This window comes from Protopterus annectens, chromosome 14.part0 (assembly GCF_019279795.1).
Source record: "Protopterus annectens isolate FY-2018-M chromosome 14.part0, PAN1.0, whole genome shotgun sequence".
NCBI lineage: Eukaryota > Metazoa > Chordata > Ceratodontiformes > Protopteridae > Protopterus > Protopterus annectens.
In genome coordinates, this window is record NC_056748.1 from 42,684,622 (window position 1) to 42,706,921 (window position 22,300).

Consider the following 22,300-nt stretch of genomic DNA (forward strand, 5'->3'; position numbering starts at 1 on the left):
TTACATGATGATATGAGTAATTCATCAGAATTTCTTCACTTGTCACAGTTTCAAGCCTGCCTTTAAACGGTATCCTATCTCTGGTACCACTCATGTTTTTGTCAGAATTATATCTCAGACATTTTTGATCACATTACAGTTTTCAGTGCCTTACCGCAAGCATCAGGAAACAAAATGAAACCATTTATGAACAGAAGTGTGAAAATCAGGGACATTTTTACATTTTTAACCAGTTATAAATATCTAGAATAAGAGATGGACTGAAGAAGTCTTGAAGTACAATGTCTAGAATTATTTAATAATTGTAAATCCTTATTTTTTATCACAAAAATTTCAGAGATGACAGAATAAACTTCTGATCCCAAATCAACTTCACAGGGTAAACACTTGCACCACACCACACTCATCACATAGTCCCTCAAAACCTACACCACCAAAACACACATATAGAAACACAAAACACACACCTACATTCGCGGAGCCTCTCAATAAAAACCTGCCCAAGCATCAGGGACATCCAAAGCATAAACGCAAGCAAACTCCACCCCCAACACAACCCAAATGACACATAGCCCACAAACTCAGTGTGCCACTCAACCACAGCCCATAAGGCATAACAACGTACCCAACACTCTAGTCATAGGTGACTCTGTAGTCAGGTACACTGATGTTCCACTCACTAGACTAAACAAGGAGAAAGTTATTGTCAGCTGCCTGTCAGGTGCCAGGATCCGCCACATAACGCATGCACTCAGGTCACTCCACAATAAGTACAAATATGGCACTGTCATTGTCCATGTTGGTGTGAATGACCTGAGACGTACCTCCCTGGACTACATGAAAAGAGACATGGAGGAGCTCTCCGATCTTGTATACCAGGCAGGTATGACCCTAACCCTGAGTAGCATCCTGCCATCACCCAGAATGATACAACAGTACAAGGACAAAATGATTGACTTCAACAATTGGCTAAGCTTCTGGTGTCATTCTAAGGGGATCCAGTATTTCTCTGCCTGGGACGACATGATCGACAGTCCACGATGCTTTGCCAGAGATGGCCTGCACCTGTCACCCTTAGGATTCTAGATACTGGCTAAGACTCTTGCCACCCCTATAGTGCCTATTTTAGGCAAGGTTCAAATGACAAATTCACCACCGTAACAGGTACAAGCAAGCAAAATCTGAGGGTAATGCTATTCAATGCTAGAAGTCTAAACCTCAAAATGCACTCACTCGAGGCACTCCTTAAAATGGAGAACACTGACATCTGTGCAGTAACAGAGACCTGGTTCAAAGCTCCAGAGAGCACCCCTGCATTACCAGGCTTCAATTCATACCACACCTTTCGGCCACCTAACCCAGAAAGAAGCACTAAAGGCGGAGGCGTGTCCATATTCATTAAGGATATCCACACCTCCACGCTAGTTGCACAGCATAATGCATCTGAGATTATCCAAGTGCAACTAACTCTGGGCAAGACTACAATCCAAATTGTAGCTTGCTACAGACCCCCCACCATGCCCCAGGATTCACACTCCTCATTTCTTGATACACTGGAAAGTATTAGGGTACAACCCAACACCCTAATAATGGGTGATTTCAACTACCCCACCATTAACTGGGAAAACTACTCATGTACCAACTCTTTTGCTCAACGTTTTCTAGAATTCATAAATTCCAACGCCTTGGATCAACTTACTCACACCCCCACCAGGGGCAGCAATATCCTAGACCTGGTCATTACCAACATGGGAAACCGGTGTTCCACACCAGAGGTCAATTCCTCGTTGGTCAGATCCGACCACAAGCTAATCAGCCTAGACATCCACATCCCACCCCCAGCCCCAATTAGGGAAACATTGTAAAAAACTTCTCAAAAGCCAACTTCACACTTCTTACGACAGAAATGGCAAACTTCATGACACCCATGCATACGGACAATAGAGGTATGACTGCCGAATCCTACACAAATGCACTTTATAAGCACTTACACGAGTGCATGGATCATGCTATCCCTAATAGAACCAAGATGTTATCCTCCAAAAAAAGAAAGCCAATCTGGTAGTCCTCTTCCATAAACAAACTCTACAACAGAAGAAAGAAACTGTTGCAAAAAAGAGTAAAATCCCATGACTGGAGGCACTCCCTGGTCAACCTCAGTAAGAAGCTGAGATCCCTCATAAAATCCTCCAAAGCTAGTTACGAAAACAAAATTGCCACTGACTCTAAAGACAACCACAAAGCATTCTATAGCTATGTCAAGAATGGCACTAAATATACAGAACCAACTGATATTGCCAAAATCCTAGCAGATAGGTTCAGTGCTAACTTTACCCCCCTCTCACCCCTAGAGGGCCCATCTCTATATCGGAAGAATGCAAAGTTCCTATAATCACGGCTGCACAGGTAAAAAACACACTCTCCAAAGCCAAGAACACAGCATCTGTGGGACCTGACAACATTCCAGGCTGCGTTCTACACGAACTACAGAATGAACTGGCACCCTACCTAAGCACCATGTTCAATCGGAGCCTCACCTCAGGCTTTGTACCCACTGAATGGCGCACTGTGACAGTTATCCCACTCCACAAAGGGGGAGCCACGATGAACCCCGGGAACTACCGACCCATTAGCCTGACGAGCCTGGTCGGAAAGGCCATGGAACGTATCATCATGGAACTCATAAACAAAGACATTGGTAATCTCCAAACTCTGGACCCTACTCAGTTTGGATTTGTAAAAGGCAGATCATGTCTCCTAAACCTGATTGACTTCTTTGAAGCAGTCTGCAAAGCCATAGATGAGGGTAAAATGGTTCACACAGCTTATCTAGATCTTGCCAAGGCTTTCAACACCATCCCCCACTCTGGAATTATAGATAAGCTCACTAAACTAGGTATAAATCCCTATGTCACAAGATGGGTTGCCAACTGGCTCACAGACAGAACCCACACTGTGAAAGTAGCGGATTCCAAATCCGACATCAGACCAGTGACAAGTGGAGTACCACAGGGTTCAGTCCTGGGTCCTCTCCTGTTTGGTATCTACTTCTCTGAAGTGCAGGCCAACACAGAAGGTCTTTGACTAACAAAGTTCGCAGATGACTGCAAACTAGGAGCCATAATCGAAACTCCTAACGATGTGGACAAACTACAAAAGGGCCTCACTGAGACAGATGCCTGGTGTCAAAGCCATGGCCTGAAGCTCAATGCCAAAAAGTGTATTGTCATCCCCTTTGGTAAAAACTCTGTACCCATGAACTACCACATAGCTGGTAGTCTGCTTAATGCCAAAGATATGATAAGAGACCTTGGGACACAGGTGGACAGTAGTCTCTCCTTTGATAATCACATCGCCACAGTGGTCAGGAAATCCTTCTACGTGGCTCATCTCTTCACAAAAGGATTCTCATCCAGAAAAAAAGAGGTCATTGTTCCCCTCTACTCATCACTCATTAGACCCATTATAGAGTACAATGCCCCTTTTGGTATGTACCTCACAAGATATCTACAACAACTGGAAAGACCACAGAAGAGGATTACTGGCCTCAAACAGATGCCCTATGCAGACCGTCTTAAAAAGCTACAGCTTTACTCCATCGCATATCGCCTACTAACGGGCAATCTCTGCCTAACATACAAAGCTATGTCAAACCCAGAGCTGTTGGACATGCTCCACTTAAAGAAATCCCAATCCCTCCGAGCTACACACTCTAGGGACCTTAACCTTGTCACCACAATAAACAGAACATGCTGGAGGGATAGATTCCTGTCCCAGAGACTTCCCATACTCTGGAACAGACTACCTATCTATGTCAAACAGAGCTTGTCATCTGCACTCTTCAAGAAAAATCTTGATGATTGGGTGGGAAATGGAAAATTCACCCCGGGGATCACTTCTGTGGCTCTGCTCGACAGGGGCACAGGAAAATAATTTTCTTGGGTGGTGAACGCCAGGGTACATTTTTTGGCTAGGCTTGTATGGGCCCAAGGGCCGATAGCCTAGTACCTACCTATGAACCTATGAACCTGTGAACAGCTATGCTTCATTCAATCTTTTATTTTATCATGGAATATTTGCATGGTGCACTGCTCTCTTTCTCCTCTAGATGGCAATACATATTTATGTGCTAACGCTATATTCAATACTGCTAGTGTTCTCACCTCACAGTAAGAAATCCGGGGTTTGATTACCAGCTGGGGTGACTTTGTGAAGAGTCTGCCTAAGGAACGTCTGCTAGCCTTGCCTGATACATTGCTTGTGCTGTTCCTGTGGGTTCCAGCATAATGAACTAGTAAATGCAGAAAACAGAAAAGCCAGCAGGGGATGTGCTGATAGGTAAAACAGAAAAAATTCTGTTAGAATGCATGCCTAAACTGAACATTAGTGAAAAAAAAAAAAAAAAAAAAAAACATTGAATTTAAATATGGAGTTTCTGTCAAATGCAGTCCAAGAGGTTTTTTTTTTTCATCCGATAGCAGTAGAGTAATTTCTGTTCTACACCCACAGAATCTTCTTCTTCTTTCGGCTTTTCCCAGTTAGGGGTCGCCACAGCAGATCATCTGTCCGCTCATGACTGGCAGTGGAATTTTACGGTGTCAAGTTGCCAGCTCAGTGCCCAACCTTCCACAGAAGGCACACACATGCACACACTCACACCTAGGGCCAATTTAGAGTGTCCAGTCCACCTACTGCATGTCTTTGGGATGTGGGAGGAAACCAGAGCACCTGGAGGAAACCCACGCAACCACAGGGAGGACATGCAGACTCCACACAGAAGGCACCCCAGCCGAGAATCGAACAAGAGAACCTCTTGCTGTGAGGCGGCAATGCTAACTGCTGCACCACCGTGGCCGCCATAATATATATTGCACTGGAATTAAAGCCAGCTGCACTATATTTTGAAATGAGGACTTTTACCAAGATCCCAATGTGATGAAATTAAAAATGTATAGTAGAAGGACTCAGATAGACTTTTTTATTTGGCAAAACAATTTTCCTTCAACTTGTGAAACATCTTGCTGTATTTTTATTTATTTAACATTTGTTTACTGGGAAAGTCAGACTGGGACAGCGCCCATTTTCAGCAAAGGCCTAAGGCTCGGGGAGAAACACTCCAGACACATGTCTTTGGAATGTGGGAGGAAACTGGATCACCTGAAGGAAAACCACACAAATACAGGAAGGACATACAGACTCTGCACAGAAGGCACTTCAGCCAAGAATCAAACTGGAGACCCTCTTGCTGTGAGGCAATAACACTGTATACTGCACCACTGTGCTGCCACAGCATGAAATTATGCATTTAGCTGCTGTGCATACAACATATGTTTGGAAGCATGTCTAGTCACTGAATGCAATTTCATTGATTGTGAAAGTATCAAAGTATGTTTACAGAAACTACTTTTTACAACAGTGGAGTTTGCACAGTTGTGCAACCTTGGAGCTGTTATATATGTTTGGGGGTGTGGAGGGTGTCAGCCCACATGGGGGTGCGATGGGGCTTGCCCCTGAAAAATAAGGTTCCTCAGATATTCACCAAAGGTAGTTCTGGAAACCATTTTTCGAATGTTTTACATTCGCCAAAATGAATCCAGGTGAGTCAGCATGAATCCCATATATTCTCCTGTAATCTCTGGATGCTGTATCTTTTTACTGTGATGCCTCAGAATACCTCACGTGTTACTCCCTTACTTCCCATTATCATTGCACATTATTTATCCTGCACCTTTGAATGAAGGAATAGATGGGTTATTTTTACAATTTTTATTTGTTTATTTATCCTTTGTTGATCACGTTAGTCCCACTAGACTAATAGACTCTTTCTAGGGTAAACCTAAGGTAGTATTTATACTGACTAGGGGAAATTTGACAAGGCACTAGGGAACTTTCCTTTTTCTTCTTCTTTGGATCTGCTAGATGGTACAAGAGGGCTGCTATTGCAGTTCCAGAAATCTGAGATGGAAGATAGTGAGCTGAGGAGTGAAAGAGAAGCAGGAGAAATATGTTTGATGGAAGCAGAATGAGAAAATAGTTGTTATGGAGCCTGAAGTCGGAGTTTGGAGAAATCAGAATTAGATGAGTTGATGAATCAGAATGAACCAAAGGATGGTGATGAAACAAAATGTAGTGATATGGTAGAGTGTATTTCACAGGAAGATGCAACAGAAGAGATGGAGACTGGAAGTGCAGCTGGTGATGTGGGTAAGAGGTATTCTTGGACAGTGGAGTAGCCAGTATTAAGGGTTAATCTCCGCAATGGGCTTATTTGATGAATGAAAAGAGAAGGGCATATGTAGAAGCAGCAAGGCAAGGAAAACAAGGAAAAGTTACACAGAAGGAGAGACAGCGGATATTTTTAAAGATTCATCAGCCATAGTGAAGACACTCAGTGGTAAAAATAAAAAGTAAAATTAAGGACAGTTTTAAAAGATGTGACATAATGGACATAATTCTATTTCCTTTTTGTTTGAATATCAGAGACATAAGGGCATTAATCTTTTTATAAGAGGAGAGTTTTATCAAGTAAATTTTAAAAATGTTTGTTTATTGGAAAAAACTATGTATGAGACTGAAAAAAATGAGTACTGTAGCACTGTGGAAAGGCTTTTTATTTCAGAGTTTGGGACTACATTAAAAAGAAAAATATGCTGTTTAGAATTTTGGACATAGAAGAAAAAGGGTTAAGGGCTTTTCCTCCTTTCAATAAAGTACATTAAATTAAAAATATGTTTTGAAAGAAATGTGCAGACCGGGTGATAGGAAGTGTAGGTAACGATGGGTGTTTATGAAGGAAGATTTTAACTTGTACTATTATTGTGAATGAAAAGAGTGCATTTGTTTGTTATTGGGGGCAAAACCTAAAATGTGTTATTTTTGTGTAATAAAATCATTTAGTAACAGAATGTAATAAAAGGAAGTGTGAACAATGTGGAGAGAGGACAAAAGAAAGCAATGCAGTTACAGAAAATAACAACGGGATGGTATGGACTAATAATGATGAAAGGAATGCAGTTACAGAAAATAACAATGGGCTGGTATGGACTAATAATGATGAAAGGAATGCAGTTACAGAAAATAACAATGGGCTGGTATGGACTAATAATGATGAAAGGAATGCAGTTACAGAAAATAACAACGGGCTGGTATGGACTAATAATGATGAAAGGAATGCCTTTACAGAAAATAACAACGGGCTGGTATGGACTAATAATGATGAAAGGAATGCAGTTACAGAAAATAACGGGCTGGTATGGACCAATAATGATGAAAGGAATTCAGTTACAGAAAATAACAACGGGCTGGTATGGACTAATAATGATGAAAGGAATGCAGTTACAGAAAATAACAACGGGCTGGTATGGACTAATAATGATGAAAGGAATGCAGTTACAGAAAATAACAACGGGCTGGTATGGACTAATAATGATGAAAGGAATGCAGTTACAGAAAATAACAACGGGCTGGTATGGACTAATAATGATGAAAGGAATGCAGTTACAGAAAATAACAACGGGCTGGTATGGACTAATAATGATGAAAGGAATGCCTTTACAGAAAATAACAACGGGCTGGTATGGACTAATAATGATGAAAGGAATGCAGTTACAGAAAATAACGGGCTGGTATGGACCAATAATGATGAAAGGAATGCAGTTACAGAAAATAACAACGGGCTGGTATGGACTAATAATGATGAAAGGAATGCAGTTACAGAAAATAACAACGGGCTGGTATGGACCAATAATGATGAAAGGAATGCAGTTACAGAAAATAACAACGGGCTGGTATGGACTAATAATGATGAAAGGAATGCAGTTACAGAAAAGAACAACGGGCTGGTATGGACTAATAATGATGAAAGGAATGCAGTTACAGAAAAGAACAACGGGCTGGTATGGACTAATAATGATGAAAGGAATGCAGTTACAGAAAATAACAACGGGCTGGTATGGACTAATAATGATGAAAGGAATGCAGTTAAAGAAAATAACAACGGGCTGGTATGGACTAATAATGATGAAAGGAATGCAGTTACAGAAAATAACAACGGGCTGGTATGGACTAATAATGATGAAAGGAATGCAGTTACAGAAAATAACAACGGGCTGGTATGGACTAATAATGATGAAAGGAATGCAGTTACAGAAAATAACAACGGGCTGGTATGGACTAATAATGATGAAAGGAATGCAGTTACAGAAAATAACAACAGGCTGGTATGGACTAATAATGATGAAAGGAATGCAGTTACAGAAAATAACAACGGGCTGGTATGGACTAATAATGATGAAAGGAATGCAGTTACAGAAAATAACAACGGGCTAGTATGGACTAATAATGATGAAAGGAATGCAGTTACAGAAAATAACAATGGGCTGGTATGGACTAATAATGATGAAAGGAATGCAGTTACAGAAAATAACAACGGGCTGGTATGGACCAATAATGATGAAAGGAATGCCTTTACAGAAAATAACAACGGGCTGGTATGGACTAATAATGATGAAAGGAATGCAGTTACAGAAAATAACGGGCTGGTATGGACCAATAATGATGAAAGGAATGCAGTTACAGAAAATAACAACGGGCTGGTATGGACTAATAATGATGAAAGGAATGCAGTAACAGAAAATAACAATGGGCTGGTATGGACTAATAATGATGAAAGGAATGCAGTTACAGAAAATAACAACGGGCTGTTATGGATCAATAATGATGAAAGGAATGCCTTTACAGAAAATAACAACGGGCTGGTATGGACTAATAATGATGAAAGGAATGCAGTTACAGAAAATAATGGGCTGGTATGGACCAATAATGATGAAAGGAATGCAGTTACTGAAAATAGCAATGGGCTGGTATGGACTAATAATGATGAAAGGAATGCAGTTACAGAAAATAACAACGGGCTGGTATGGACTAATAATGATGAAAGAAATGCAGTTACAGAAAATAACAACGGGCTGGTATGGACTAATAATGATGAAAGGAATGCAGTTACAGAAAATAACAACGGGCTGGTATGGACTAATAATGATGAAAGGAATGCAGTTACAGAAAATAACAACGGGCTGGTATGGACTAATAATGATGAAAGGAATGCAGTTACAGAAAATAACAACGGGCTGGTATGGACTAATAATGATGAAAGGAATGCAGTTACAGAAAATAACAACGGGCTGGTATGGACTAATAATGATGAAAGGAATGCAGTTACAGAAAATAACAACAAGCTGGTATGGACTAATAATGATGAAAGGAATGCAGTTACAGAAAATAACAACGGGCTGGTATGGAGTAATAATGATGAAAGGAATGCAGTTACAGAAAATAACAATGGGCTCGTATGGACTAATAATGATGAAAGGAATGCAGTTACAGAAAATAACAACGGGCTTTTATGGACTAATAATGATGAAAGGAATGCAGTTACAGAAAATAACAACGGGCTGGTATGGACTAATAATGATGAAAGGAATGCAGTTACAGAAAATAACAACGGGCTTTTATGGACTAATAATGATGAAAGGAATGCAGTTACAGAAAATAACAACGGGCTTTTATGGACTAATAATGATGAAAGGAATGCAGTTACAGAAAATAACAACGGGATGGTATGGACTAATAATGATGAAAGGAATGCAGTTACAGAAAATAACAACTGGCTGGTATGGACTAATAATGATGAAAGGAATGCAGTTACAGAAAATAACAACGGGCTGGTATGGACTAATAATGATGAAAGGAATGCAGTTACAGAAAATAACAACGGGCTGGTATGGACTAATAATGATGAAAGGAATGCAGTTACAGAAAAGAACAACGGGCTGGTATGGACTAATAATGATGAAAGGAATGTAGTTACAGAAAATAATAACGGGCTGGTATGGACTAATAATGATGAAAGGAATGCAGTTACAGAAAATAACAATGGGCTGGTATGGACTAATAATGATGAAAGGAATGCAGTTACAGAAAATAACAACGGGCTGGTATGGACTAATAATGATGAAAGGAATGCAGTTACAGAAAATAACAACGGGCTGGTATGGACCAATAATGATGAAAGGAATGCCTTTACAGAAAATAACAACGGGCTGGTATGGACTAATAATGATGAAAGGAATGCAGTTACAGAAAATAACAACGAGCTGGTATGGACTAATAATGATGAAAGAAATGCAGTTACAGAAAATAACAACGGGCTGGTATGGACTAATGTTGATGAAAGGAATGCAGTTACAGAAAATAACAACGGGCTGGTATGGACTAATAATGATGAAAGGAATGCAGTTACAGAAAATAACAATGGGCTGGTATGGACTTATAATGATGAAAGGAATGCAGTTACAGAAAATAACAACGGGCTAGTATGGACTAATAATGATGAAAGGAATGCAGTTACAGAAAATAACAACGGGCTGGTATGGACTAATAATGATGAAAGGAATGCAGTTACAGAAAATAACAACGGGCTGGTATGGACCAATAATGATGAAAGGAATGCCTTTACAGAAAATAACAACGGGCTGGTATGGACTAATGATGATGAAAGGAATGCCTTTACAGAAAATAACAACGGGCTAGTATGGACTAATAATGATGAAAGGAATGCAGTTACAGAAAATAACAACGGGCTGGTATGGAGTAATAATGATGAAAGGAATGCAGTTACAGAAAATAACAATGGGCTGGTATGGACTAATAATGATGAAAGGAATGCAGTTACAGAAAATAACAACGGGCTGGTATGGACTAATAATGATGAAAGGAATGCAGTTACAGAAAATAACAATGGGCTTTTATGGACTAATAATGATGAAAGGAATGCAGTTACAGAAAATAACAACGGGCTGGTATGAACTAATAATGATGAAAGGAATGCAGTTACAGAAAATAACAATGGGCTGGTATGGACTAATAATGATGAAAGGAATGCAGTTACAGAAAATAACAACGGGCTGGTATGGACTAATAATGATGAAAGGAATGCAGTTACAGAAAAGAACAACGGGCTGGTATGGACTAATAATGATGGAAGGAATGCAGTTACAGAAAATAACAACGGGCTGGTATGGACTAATAATGATGAAAGGAATGCAGTTACAGAAAATAACAACGGGCTGGTATGGACTAATAATGATGAAAGGAATGCAGTTACAGAAAATAACAACGGGCTGGTATGGACTAATAATGATGAAAGGAATGTAGTTACAGAAAATAACAACGGGCTGGTATGGACTAATAATGATGAAAGGAATGCAGTTGCAGAAAATAACAACGGGCTGGTATGGACTAATAATGATGAAAGGAATGTAGTTACAGAAAATAATAACGGGCTGGTATGGACTAATAATGATGAAAGGAATGCAGTTACAGAAAATAACAACGGGCTGGTATGGACTAATAATGATGAAAGGAATGCAGTTACAGAAAATAACAACGGGCTGGTATGGACTAATAATGATGAAAGGAATGCAGTTACAGAAAATAACAACGGGCTGGTATGGACTAATAATGATGAAAGGAATGCAGTTACAGAAAATAACAATGGGCTGGTATGGACTAATAATGATGAAAGGAATGCAGTTACAGAAAATAACAACGGGCTGGTATGGACTAATAATGATGAAAGGAATGCAGTTACAGAAAATAACAACGGGCTGGTATGGACTAATAATGATGAAAGGAACAGTGTCAGGGGAAGGTGGAAATCTAGTAATCACAGGAGGGAGACTCAGGTATAGAAAAGGAAATGAACATCAGAGATGGATTAGATCAGCAGGTAAGGAATGTGGAAGGCACCAAAGAAAAGGCATGAATGATGAAGTGGTTTACTGGAAAAGATTAAGAGATGTCAAGTACTGGGAAACAGTTGTGAAGGCAAGGAAGCAGTAGGAAAGGGGTGAAGGTAAGAGGAGGAAGGAAAGGTGAGGCAGGTGGTACTTAGTAATGTCAGAAATCTTGGCAGGAACATGTCTGAGCTGGATACACTAATAATGTAAAATGAGGCTAATGTGGCCGGAATAACAACACTTTTGTGCAGAAAATGAGATGAGATTTGGTATTATCTAGGTACAGATTGTTTAAAAAAGGCAGGGTACGGTAGAGGAGAATGTGGGAGGGGCGGTATATACCATGCAAAAGCCTTACTTTAACCCCAGCACTCCCTCTGTGGCATAAGGGATAAAGCTCTGACCACAACTCAGGGGAGCCCAGACTGAGTAGCAATCCAAATACTGGAGAAACCAATGCAGGAGGTGGGAAATCATATCTGATGTCTGCTCACCCAGTCTGGGGAGAAGGAAATTGGTGCACAAATAACAAGATTTAAAAGGAAAAGGAGCAAGGCCCACATGAAGGACTTTTATTTATTCATTTATTTTTTTGGGGCGGCACAGTGGTGCAGTGGTTAACATTGTCGCCTCACAGCAAGAGGTTCTCCGGTTCGATTCTCGGCTGGGGTGCCTTCTGTGTGGAGTTTGCATGTTCTCCCTGTGTTCGCGTGGGTTTCCTCCGGGTACACCGGTTTCCTCCCACATTCCAAAGACATGCATCTGGAGCATTTCTCCCCTGGCCTCCACTGAAAACAGGCTCTGGGGAACCTAGTCGGACTTTCCCGGTCAACAAAAAGATAAATAAAAATAAAAAAAAATAAAGAAATTCAGCAACAGCATTTATGGGGTAAATGTATGGGAATATATTGGGGGACACAGCTGAATCTCATGGTGATGAGAGTGGACACACCCACTCCAGCCACCAGGAGTGAAATCAGATGCTATTGCAAAGTAAATACATAAATATATGAAAGCACCCCAAGTTTCATTAATGACATAGCTAATGGGATGGGGCTTTCTGGTAGTTTCCTAGAAAATTAGGGTCCTCCCTTAAATGTTGGTAGTGCTATTTTTCAGGTGAGCCAGACCCTTAGGTACTTGCAATGATAGGAGTACTGTGACCTGTGCACCTGAAGAGCACAAGAGATGGAAGGATGGGGAAACATCCTTCATAACTGCCTGGATGACAACCCCTCCCATCAGCTCTCACCTCCTGCCTTCAGTCTCTGACAAACTACCGTAACAGGAGACTGAATGAACTTACCATGGGGGAGTTGATGGTTTGCAGGTACAGAGGGAGGAAAACAATTACAAAAAAAAGTTTTGCCTCCTAAGTGTATTGCATTGCAATCAGGGTATAAAACTATGTGTATCCATCTGAGTAAAATAATCATACTGATTTCTTAATTATACCCAGCTCCTTTGTTTTAATGTGAACACATACTCATGCTTATTATAAATGTTTCCTATTTCTTCTGTGAACACCAACATGTTTATAGTCACTATCTGCACATTTGCAGTTGCTATTTGTGAATTTACAGTGCCACAATCACAGTGTTACTATCTGCACACTTGCAGTGTCACAGTCACAGTGTTGCTATCTGCACATTTACAGTGTCATAGTTAAAGTGTCACTATCTGCACATTTACAGTGTCACAGTTACAGTTTTATCTGCACAGTGTCACAGTGACAATGCCACTATCTGCACATTTACAGAATCATAGTTACAGAGTCACTGTCTGCACATTTACAGTGTCACAGTCACAGTGTTGCTGTCTATACATTTATAGTGTCACAGTTACAGTATCAGTATCTGTACATTTACAGTGTCATTGTGTCACTATCTGCACATTTACAGTTTCACAGTGTCAGTGTCTGCACATTTACAGTGTCACAGTTACAGTGTCAGTATCTGCACATTTACAGTGTCACAGTTACAGTGTCAACATCTGTGCATTTACAGTTCACATTCATAGTGTTGCTATCGTACATTTACAGTGTCACAGCCAAAGTGTTGCTATCTGCAGATCTACAGTGTCACAGTTACAGTGTCACTATCTGCGGTCATACAGTCTCCTAGAATATGTACACAGGTGGGCACATGCATAGTACATCACTGAGCCATTTTGATGACTTACTTCAGCACATAGAGAAGGCTGAGAGACAGAATTCTCATTGTACAATTGGCTTATATGAAAAAAGTAAGATGACAACTGTATAACCAATGCCATTATGGAACAGAAATAAACTATAGAAGGGTTCAGGGTGTTGACAGTTTTTCATGTGATGAGGAGGGTTCAAGTTGGGTGATGAAGGCTACCAAATACCACACTCCACAATTAATAAAATATGAATTTTTTATGCTTTACCATGATGCCATGGTGTATTGCATCAGTATGTGCGTGTGTGTGTGTGTGTGTGTGTGTGTGTGTGTGTGTGTGTGTGTGTGTGTGTGTGTGTGTGTGTGTGTGTCTGTCTGTCTGTATACACATACATACATATGTATTCAACCATCCTACTCTACAAATAAAGAAATAAAGAATAAGCTTCTTAACTTAAACAGTTTTTCAAAACTTAAAGAAATAATGATAAAATAATGTGCCTAGTTCTGTCCAAAAGTTAAAGGACTAAAGACTAAAATAATAGTCCTAAAATAGTATGCTATAAAATACTTTCCAAGTGACATACTGTAGCTATAAGTCAGAAATTAAATCTGCAAAATCTGTAACTCTGAATCACTCTGCAGTAAACTGATCTGCAAGTGAAATGGAAACCAGCAGCTATAAATAGTGGTAAACACAATATAACAAAATGTTTTATTCTGTCCATAAAGAAACACATCTTATTTATAATAACAGTTGTAGTTAAATACACTGCACATGAAATACAACACTATTTACAATATTTACATTCATCTGGACACTTTATTTGGTGAGATCCACCACTCTGTACCACTTACACACACACACACACACACACACACACACACACACACACACACACACACACACACACACACACACACAAGATGTGTGTGTGTGTGTGTGTGTGTGTGTGTGTGTGTGTGTGTGTGTGTGTGTGTGTGTGTGTGTGTGATGACTGAGAGGCAACATTACCTAGTAAACTATTATTGGGTTAGTGCTGACTGGTCATGCTACTGATATATTGACACACAGGAGATCGCATTCGGAGAGGTGTGGTTTAGCAATGAGGAATTCATTGACTTGTCACGTAACCATGGATATTTTCTGCAGGGTAGTCTGATGGATGCAATACATCTTTCTATATTCTGGTTATTTTGTACACAGGCATCAACATAGTCTCTTGCAGCAGAGGGCTTGTTAGTCCAACCAAATTCAGTCCTTTGTGTAGGTCATCATTGCCCTGAACAAGAGGGACCCCACAGATATGGAATATTTTGATTTCAAGGCAGACCTTTGGCAAGGTACTTCTCAGGAGACTGGAGTAGAAATTAAACACCTCAAATATTGAGGTGAATGGAGAAAGGGCCGACAGACCAAAAGCAAAGGATAGCAGTTATGAGGAATTAAAGAAAAGTACTGTATAATCCACTGCTAGAATTGTCCCTGTTTATTATAACAATATCAAGTATCATACTGGGTTGGAAAACTGGATCAGTCTGTTCACAGATATCCTCATGGTTGTTATGGTGGTGGTGATCGGAGAATGGAAGAATGTACAATGAAATCTGCTTTGTCTCACTTGAGTTGATGACTGCTGGAGGAGATGTAATGCAAACATAATGATTGGTGGAATTGAAAGAAATGTGTCTCAGCCATCAAATCATGCATGCACTGCAGAAAACAAATGTGAGAATCATTGACATGATGCTGGATTGTGCAGCTAATTAAGTGAATCTGAGAGATCCTGAGGTCATTCTCCCACTGGACAGGGTTTTAGTAAACATGTTTCTAGAGCACAATGTCCAGTTCTCTTAGCAATGCAGAGAAACAGAGGTTAGCAAGCAAAAAAAAAAATGCAACAGTAATTTTACAAAACTGGTTAAAGGAGTAGAGAAATTGGGGTGTGAAAAGACTAGGAGAGCTGCACATGTACAAAAAAATAATAGAAAATAAGTGATAATATCCTTTCCTATTGGCTCATGGATAAAATCCATACTGTGAGAGTTGCAGGCTCTAGGTCTGACTCTAAACCGGTTACAAGTGGCGTCCTCCAGGGCTCAGTCCTGGGACCCCTCCTGTTCGGCATATACTTCTCAGAGGAACAGGAAAGCACAGGAGGACTATGGCTGACCAAGTTCACAGACAACTGCAAACTGGGGGCCATAATTGACTCTCCAGCTGATACAGATATCCTCCAGAAAGGTCTCATTGAGATGGATAACCGATGTCAAAATCATGGCCTCAAGCTAGATGCCAAAAAGTACATAGTCATCCCCTTTGGAAAAAACAAAATACCCACGAACTACCACATATGTGGTAGTCCCCTAAATACAGAAAATTTAATAAGAGATCTGGGGACCCAAGTAGATAGTAATCTCTCCTTTGATAATCATATTGCCAATGTGGTTAGAAAATCCTTCTATGTGGCCCACCTAATTACAAAAGGGTTTGCATCTAGAACAAAAGAGGTTATTGTGCCCCTCTTCTCATCACTCATCAGACCCATCATAGAGTACAATGCCCCATTCGGGATGTACCTTACAAGACACCTGCAACAGCTGAAAAGACCACAGAAGTACTTCACCAAGAGGATTACTGGCCTCAAACAGATGCCTTATGCAGCCTGACTGAAGAAACGCCAGCTGTACTCTGTTGCATACCGCTTACTCAGAGGTGATCTCTGCCTGACATACAAGGCCATGTCCAACCCAGAATTGATGGACATGCTCCACCTAAAAAAAAAACAAATGCCAGAGAGCCACATGCTCTAGGGATCTAAACTTCAACACAACAATAAATAGGACGTGCTGGAGGGATAGATTCTTGTCCCAGAGACTCCCCATGCTTTGGAACAGGATTCCAATATACATCAGGCAGAGCCTCTCACTAACACTTTTCAAGAGAAACCTTGACGAGTGGATGGGAAACAGAAAATTTACCCTGGGGATCACTGTAGTGGCTCTGCTGGACAGAGGCACAGGGAACTAATGGCTCTGCTGGACAGAGGCACAGGGATTAATAAGGGGCATATATCACAGTGTTAGGGGAGAGTGGGCCAGATGTTAAAGAGAAGGACAATCTGGACTGAAAGTGGCATGGGTGGCAGAAGAAAGACGGGCAATTCAAAGATGACCTATTGAAACACAAGTTCACATGCAGTGCAGTGGCCTTACATGTAGTGGTACTGTGCAGGCCTTCTTAGTTCAAGGATGCTCATGACTTGAAAGAGGAGCAGGGATCTAGGGTAGGCACAGGGGAATGGCTGCTACAAACAGGTAAATGTACTATCTAAGTTTACATGACATACAGTGTGCCTTCTACTAGCATCTGCATATGTTTGTACACATTAGCTCACAATCAGCTATACACCCTAGACGAGGGTTTTCATATGCTTTGTACATGTATGTGTCTGTGTGTGTTCACACGATCACCTATACACCCTAGACGAGGGTTTTCATATGCTGTGTACATGTATGTGTCTGTGCGTGCTTGCACAATCACCTATACACCCTAGACAAGGGTTTTCATATGCTGTGTACATGTATGTGTCTGTGCATGCTCGCACGATCACCTATACACCCTAGACGAGGGTTTTCATATGCTGTGTACATGTGTGTGTCTGTGCGTGCTCACACAATCACCTACACACCCTAAATGAGGGTTTTCATATGCTGTGTAAATGAATGTGTCTGTGCATGCTCACACAATCACCTACACACCCTAGATGAGGGTTTTCATATGCTGTGTACATGTGTGGGTCTGTGTGTGCTCGCACAATCACCTACACACCCTAGACAAGGGTTTTCATATGCTGTGTACATGTATGTGTCTGTGCGTGCTTGTATGGTCACCTATACACCCTAGATGAGGGTTTTCATATGCTGTGTACATGTATGTGTCTGTGTATGCTCGCACAATCACCTACACACCCTAGATGAGGGTTTTCATATGCTGTGTACATGTATGTCTGTGCATGCTTGTACAGTCACCTCTACACCCTAGATGAGGGTTTTCATATGCTGTGTACATGTGTGTGTCTGTGTGTGCTTGTATAGTCACCTATACACCCTAGATGAGGGTTTTCATATGCTGTGTACATGTGTGTGTCTTTGCATGCTTGTACGGTCACCTATACACCCTAGATGAGGGTTTTCGTATGCTGTGTACGTGTGTGTCTGTGCATGCTCGCACGATCACCTATACACCCTAGACGAGGGTTTTCATATGCTGTGTACGTGTGTATCTATGCGTGCTCGCACGATCACCTATACACCCTAGATGAGGGTTTTCGTATGCTGTGTACATGTGTGTGTCTGTGCATGCTCGCACGATCACCTATACACCCTAGATGAGGGTTTTCATATGCTGTGTACGTGTGTGTCTGTGCGTGCTTGTATGGTCACCTATTCACCCTAGATGAGGGTTTTCGTATGCTGTGTACATGTATGTCTGTGCGTGCTTGTACGGTCACCTATACACCCTAGATGAGGGTTTTCATACGCTGTGTACGTGTGTGTCTGTGCGTGCTTGTACTGTCACCTACACACCCTAGATGAGGGTTTTCATACGCTGTGTACGTGTGTGTCTGTGCGTGCTTGTACTGTCACCTACACACCCTAGATGAGGGTTTTCATACGCTGTGTATGTGTGTGTCTGTGCGTGCTTGTACTGTCACCTACACACCCTAGATGAGGGTTTTCATATGCTGTGTACGTGTGTGTCTGTGCATGTTTGTACTGTCACCTACACACCCTAGATGGGGGGTTTCATACGCTGTGTACCTGTGTGTCTGTGTGTGCTCGTATGATCACCTATACACCCTAGATGAGGGTTTTCATATGCTGTGTACATGTGTGTCTGTGCAGGATTGTACGGTCACCTATACATCCTAGACGAGGGTTTTCTTATGCTGTGTACGTGTGTGTCTGTGCAGGATTGTACGGTCACCTACACACCCTAGATGAGGGTTTTCATACGCTGTGTACGTGTGTGTCTGTGCGTGCTTGTACTGTCACCTACACACCCTAGATGGGGGTTTTCATACGCTGTGTACGTGTGTGTCTGTGCGTGCTCGCACCATCACCTACACACCCTAGATGAGGGTTTTCGTACGCTGTGTGTGTGTGTGTCTGTGCGTGCTTATACTGTAACCTACACACCCTAGATGAGGGTTTTCGTACGCTGTGTGTGTGTGTGTCTGTGCGTGCTTGCACGATCACCTACACACCCTAGATGAGGGTTTTTGTACGCTGTGTGCGTGTGTGTCTGTACACTCTGCAACAACCAATAAGGTAACTCATTTATCTCCTTATTTAGCTCATTACAAATGTGTTTCATACATACTGAACTATTTCTTCATTTCAAACTATTATCTTAAATATATCACATTGTCTTTTTTTATTTTAAAAGCAAAAATACTGTAATAAATGTTTTTTTTTTTTGAGATATTATTTCCTTACATTACAGTTGCCGACAAGAAATCCTCCAGCACTGGACATGCAACCAAATACCAGTCCGATGGTACTCAGCATACTTTCACTTGGTTTAGTGTCCAACACATGTGCATGTCGAAAAATACACACTACAAGGTCTAAAGATAAAAGAAAAGCAAGAAATTAGCAGAAATTATGGTCAATATACTATATACTGAAAAAAATAAGAAAAAGCTTCAGCTACAATAAATTTTTAACTAAAGAAATAAGTACTTGACACACTACAATAGGATTAGTTTAGTGAAGTACATCTTATCCAGGTCAAAAAACACCAAACTCATATTGTCATAATGACAAAGACAGCAAATTAAAAACCATCCTAAAATATCACCCCAACTCCTCATTATTCAAAGACATTAGGTCAAAACTAACCACCAAGAATATGCAAACTTTTGCCCCATATGTAGCAACAGTAACAGACTGTGCCAAAATATACTGAGATGCAGTAATAAAGCTGCAGCAAGGTATGATGGGTAGAATTGTTGTCTGCACCCCAGCAGCAAGGTAGGATGGGTAGACTTGTTGTCTGCTCTCCAATATCAAGGTGTGATGGGTAGATATGTTGTCTGTGCCACAACAGCAAGGTATGGTGGGTAGATTTGTTGTCTGCACCCAAGCACAGGTCATCACTGTAAGGATACCTCACTCTTTCAAATAACTATCTGTGGGAAGATACTGATCTGTCTTGTATCATTTTCACTTTTTTTTCTCCGCATCACTTTTATACTTCACTGACTCCTGTAGACCTGCTTGCATTGTTCCCATCCACTCTTTCAGTCCCTTTGCAGTGTAAATCTTTGTTAAATGAGCTCCTCCTTATGGGAACATTTTTTGAGGGTGAAATCAAATGCTGTCTTTAAACAGACATGTCTTCTAACCTCTGTTTTCTCTGATTAATATTCTGCTTGGTTTCCACTCCCTTCTACTAACAACAATAAGCTATACATACCAATTCTATTTTGATTCTACTTTGATAGACCTGGTGTATTATATTCAAATGTAAAAAACAGAAAACAAAACCCAGGAGGTGCAGGTTAGCAAAACAGCAGCAGTCTGACTGCATTAATTGTACACGTGTTTTAAAAGGAGCAAGCAACCATATACCCCTTAAGTGGGCACCTGTGTCTCCACAACCCACTTCTTTTATATTTCCATTTTGAGAGTGTACTATCTCAGGAAAGATATAGTACTTTGTTTTGCAGATAATTAAGACACTCCCCTTTCTACAAGGTTTTGATTCCTTGTAGAGAGAATTTGAGGGTGCAGGGTGATTTGCTGATCTACAAAACTTAAGTTTTAATGTTAAGTTTGCATTTGAATAGTTCCTCAGGTTACAATGTAGCTGTTTTCATTTCCTTTGCTTTTGCAATTTTACTTTTAGTCTTTTTACTTTTAGTCTTCCTTTTTGAGGATTATATTACGTTGGTCACTTAAAACAGAATGATTTAGATCTTGTTCCATCCATGACTCACCACTAAGCTCCATTTTCAGTATTCTATGTTGTTTTGTATTGTTTGCATTGGTTTTGAGTACCTAAAGCAAAAAGGAAACACAGTGTGCCAAAAATACTGTGATGCAATAATAAAGCTCACTGGTTGTACAATCAAGTTGTTATAGGTGTTTATTGATTAATTTGTTAAACCAGTTGGGTACAAGCAGTTATCTTCAACTGTGACCCAGTAGGTTTGGTGTGGTGAAGTTACTTGCCCAGAGTCACTCATTATGTAACTAGATACTGAAGGAATCGATCCCGTGTCTACAAGGCGCAGCTCATTAGACACTCACAGTATGTTCCCATATCTAGCTTCTCTCTTCCCCAAATGCTATCATTTGTGTAGTAAATGAGTATATCTTCAAGAGAACTAGCATACCTATCTTTTGTCAAACGTTACCAAATATACATCATGTCAACTTGCATTTTGTATGTGCGGTAGTCTGAAGGAAATACTGATATATTCATTATTACATACTGACAGGAGTAATTACAAATAAGCAATTTCAGTGGTGCAGCGGTAGCATTGTTGCCTCACAGCAAGAGGTTCTCTCATTCGATTCTCGGCAGGAACGCCTTCTGTGTGGAGTCTGCATGTCCTCCCAGTGGTTGAGTGGTGTTCGAAAGACATGCGTGAATGGGCGTGCCTTCGTTGAAGGTTGGGCATCGGGCTGGCACCTCAGCACCATAAAAATCAACTGCCAATCATTAGTGGACTGGAGTTCCGCTGTGGCGATCCCTAACTGGGAAAAGCTGAAAGAACAACATTCTGTGTTTTAGAAATGAGACAAATGTAGCCACAAAGCACACTCTGGGAAAAATAGCCTGAGAGAACTGAACATACTGCAGTGGCAGATCTAGGAATTTTGGAAATGGGGGAGCAGTCTGGTTAGTTGACTACCAGGCCCAGGGTGGGAGTGGGAAAGTGGGACACTGGGTTTGGTAGTTGTGGAAAAATCACCTTAAGAAGGTCTGACATCATGTGTGGAAAGATAGCAATATACATTGAGTTGTACATGATTTTGCTATGGATGTGGTAGTAGAAACAGGTATTTCCTGTACAGCACACAGCACATGTACAGATAGTACAAATATTTTCAATGCATGCCTGGAAGAGAAAACAAGTCCTCTAGCTTTTATTGTTTGCCCCTATAGTCAGCTTGTTTCCATGAAAACACAAGTATGAAAAGTACAGCTGCCTCAGCTGCAGACTTGTCAATACACAATGAACATTCATTTGCTTAAGGCCAAATACAACACCAAACATACTTGTCATAGGTGACTCCATAGTCAGACACACTGACGTCCCACTCACCAGGCTGAACAAGGAG

General features: G+C 40.8%; 1 protein-coding gene across 2 annotated transcripts in view; it reads right to left on the reverse strand.

Moving 5' to 3' along the window:
* The window catches only part of LOC122788856 (transmembrane protein 150A-like), a 738,717-nt gene that overhangs the window by 31,750 nt on the left and 684,667 nt on the right, over positions 1-22,300 (reverse strand). For both annotated transcript variants that reach the window (XM_044055755.1, XM_044055754.1), the window contains one exon: positions 19,445-19,575. In XM_044055755.1, the coding sequence (XP_043911690.1) occupies positions 19,445-19,575 (131 nt within the window). The remainder of the gene's footprint in view (positions 1-19,444; positions 19,576-22,300) is intronic.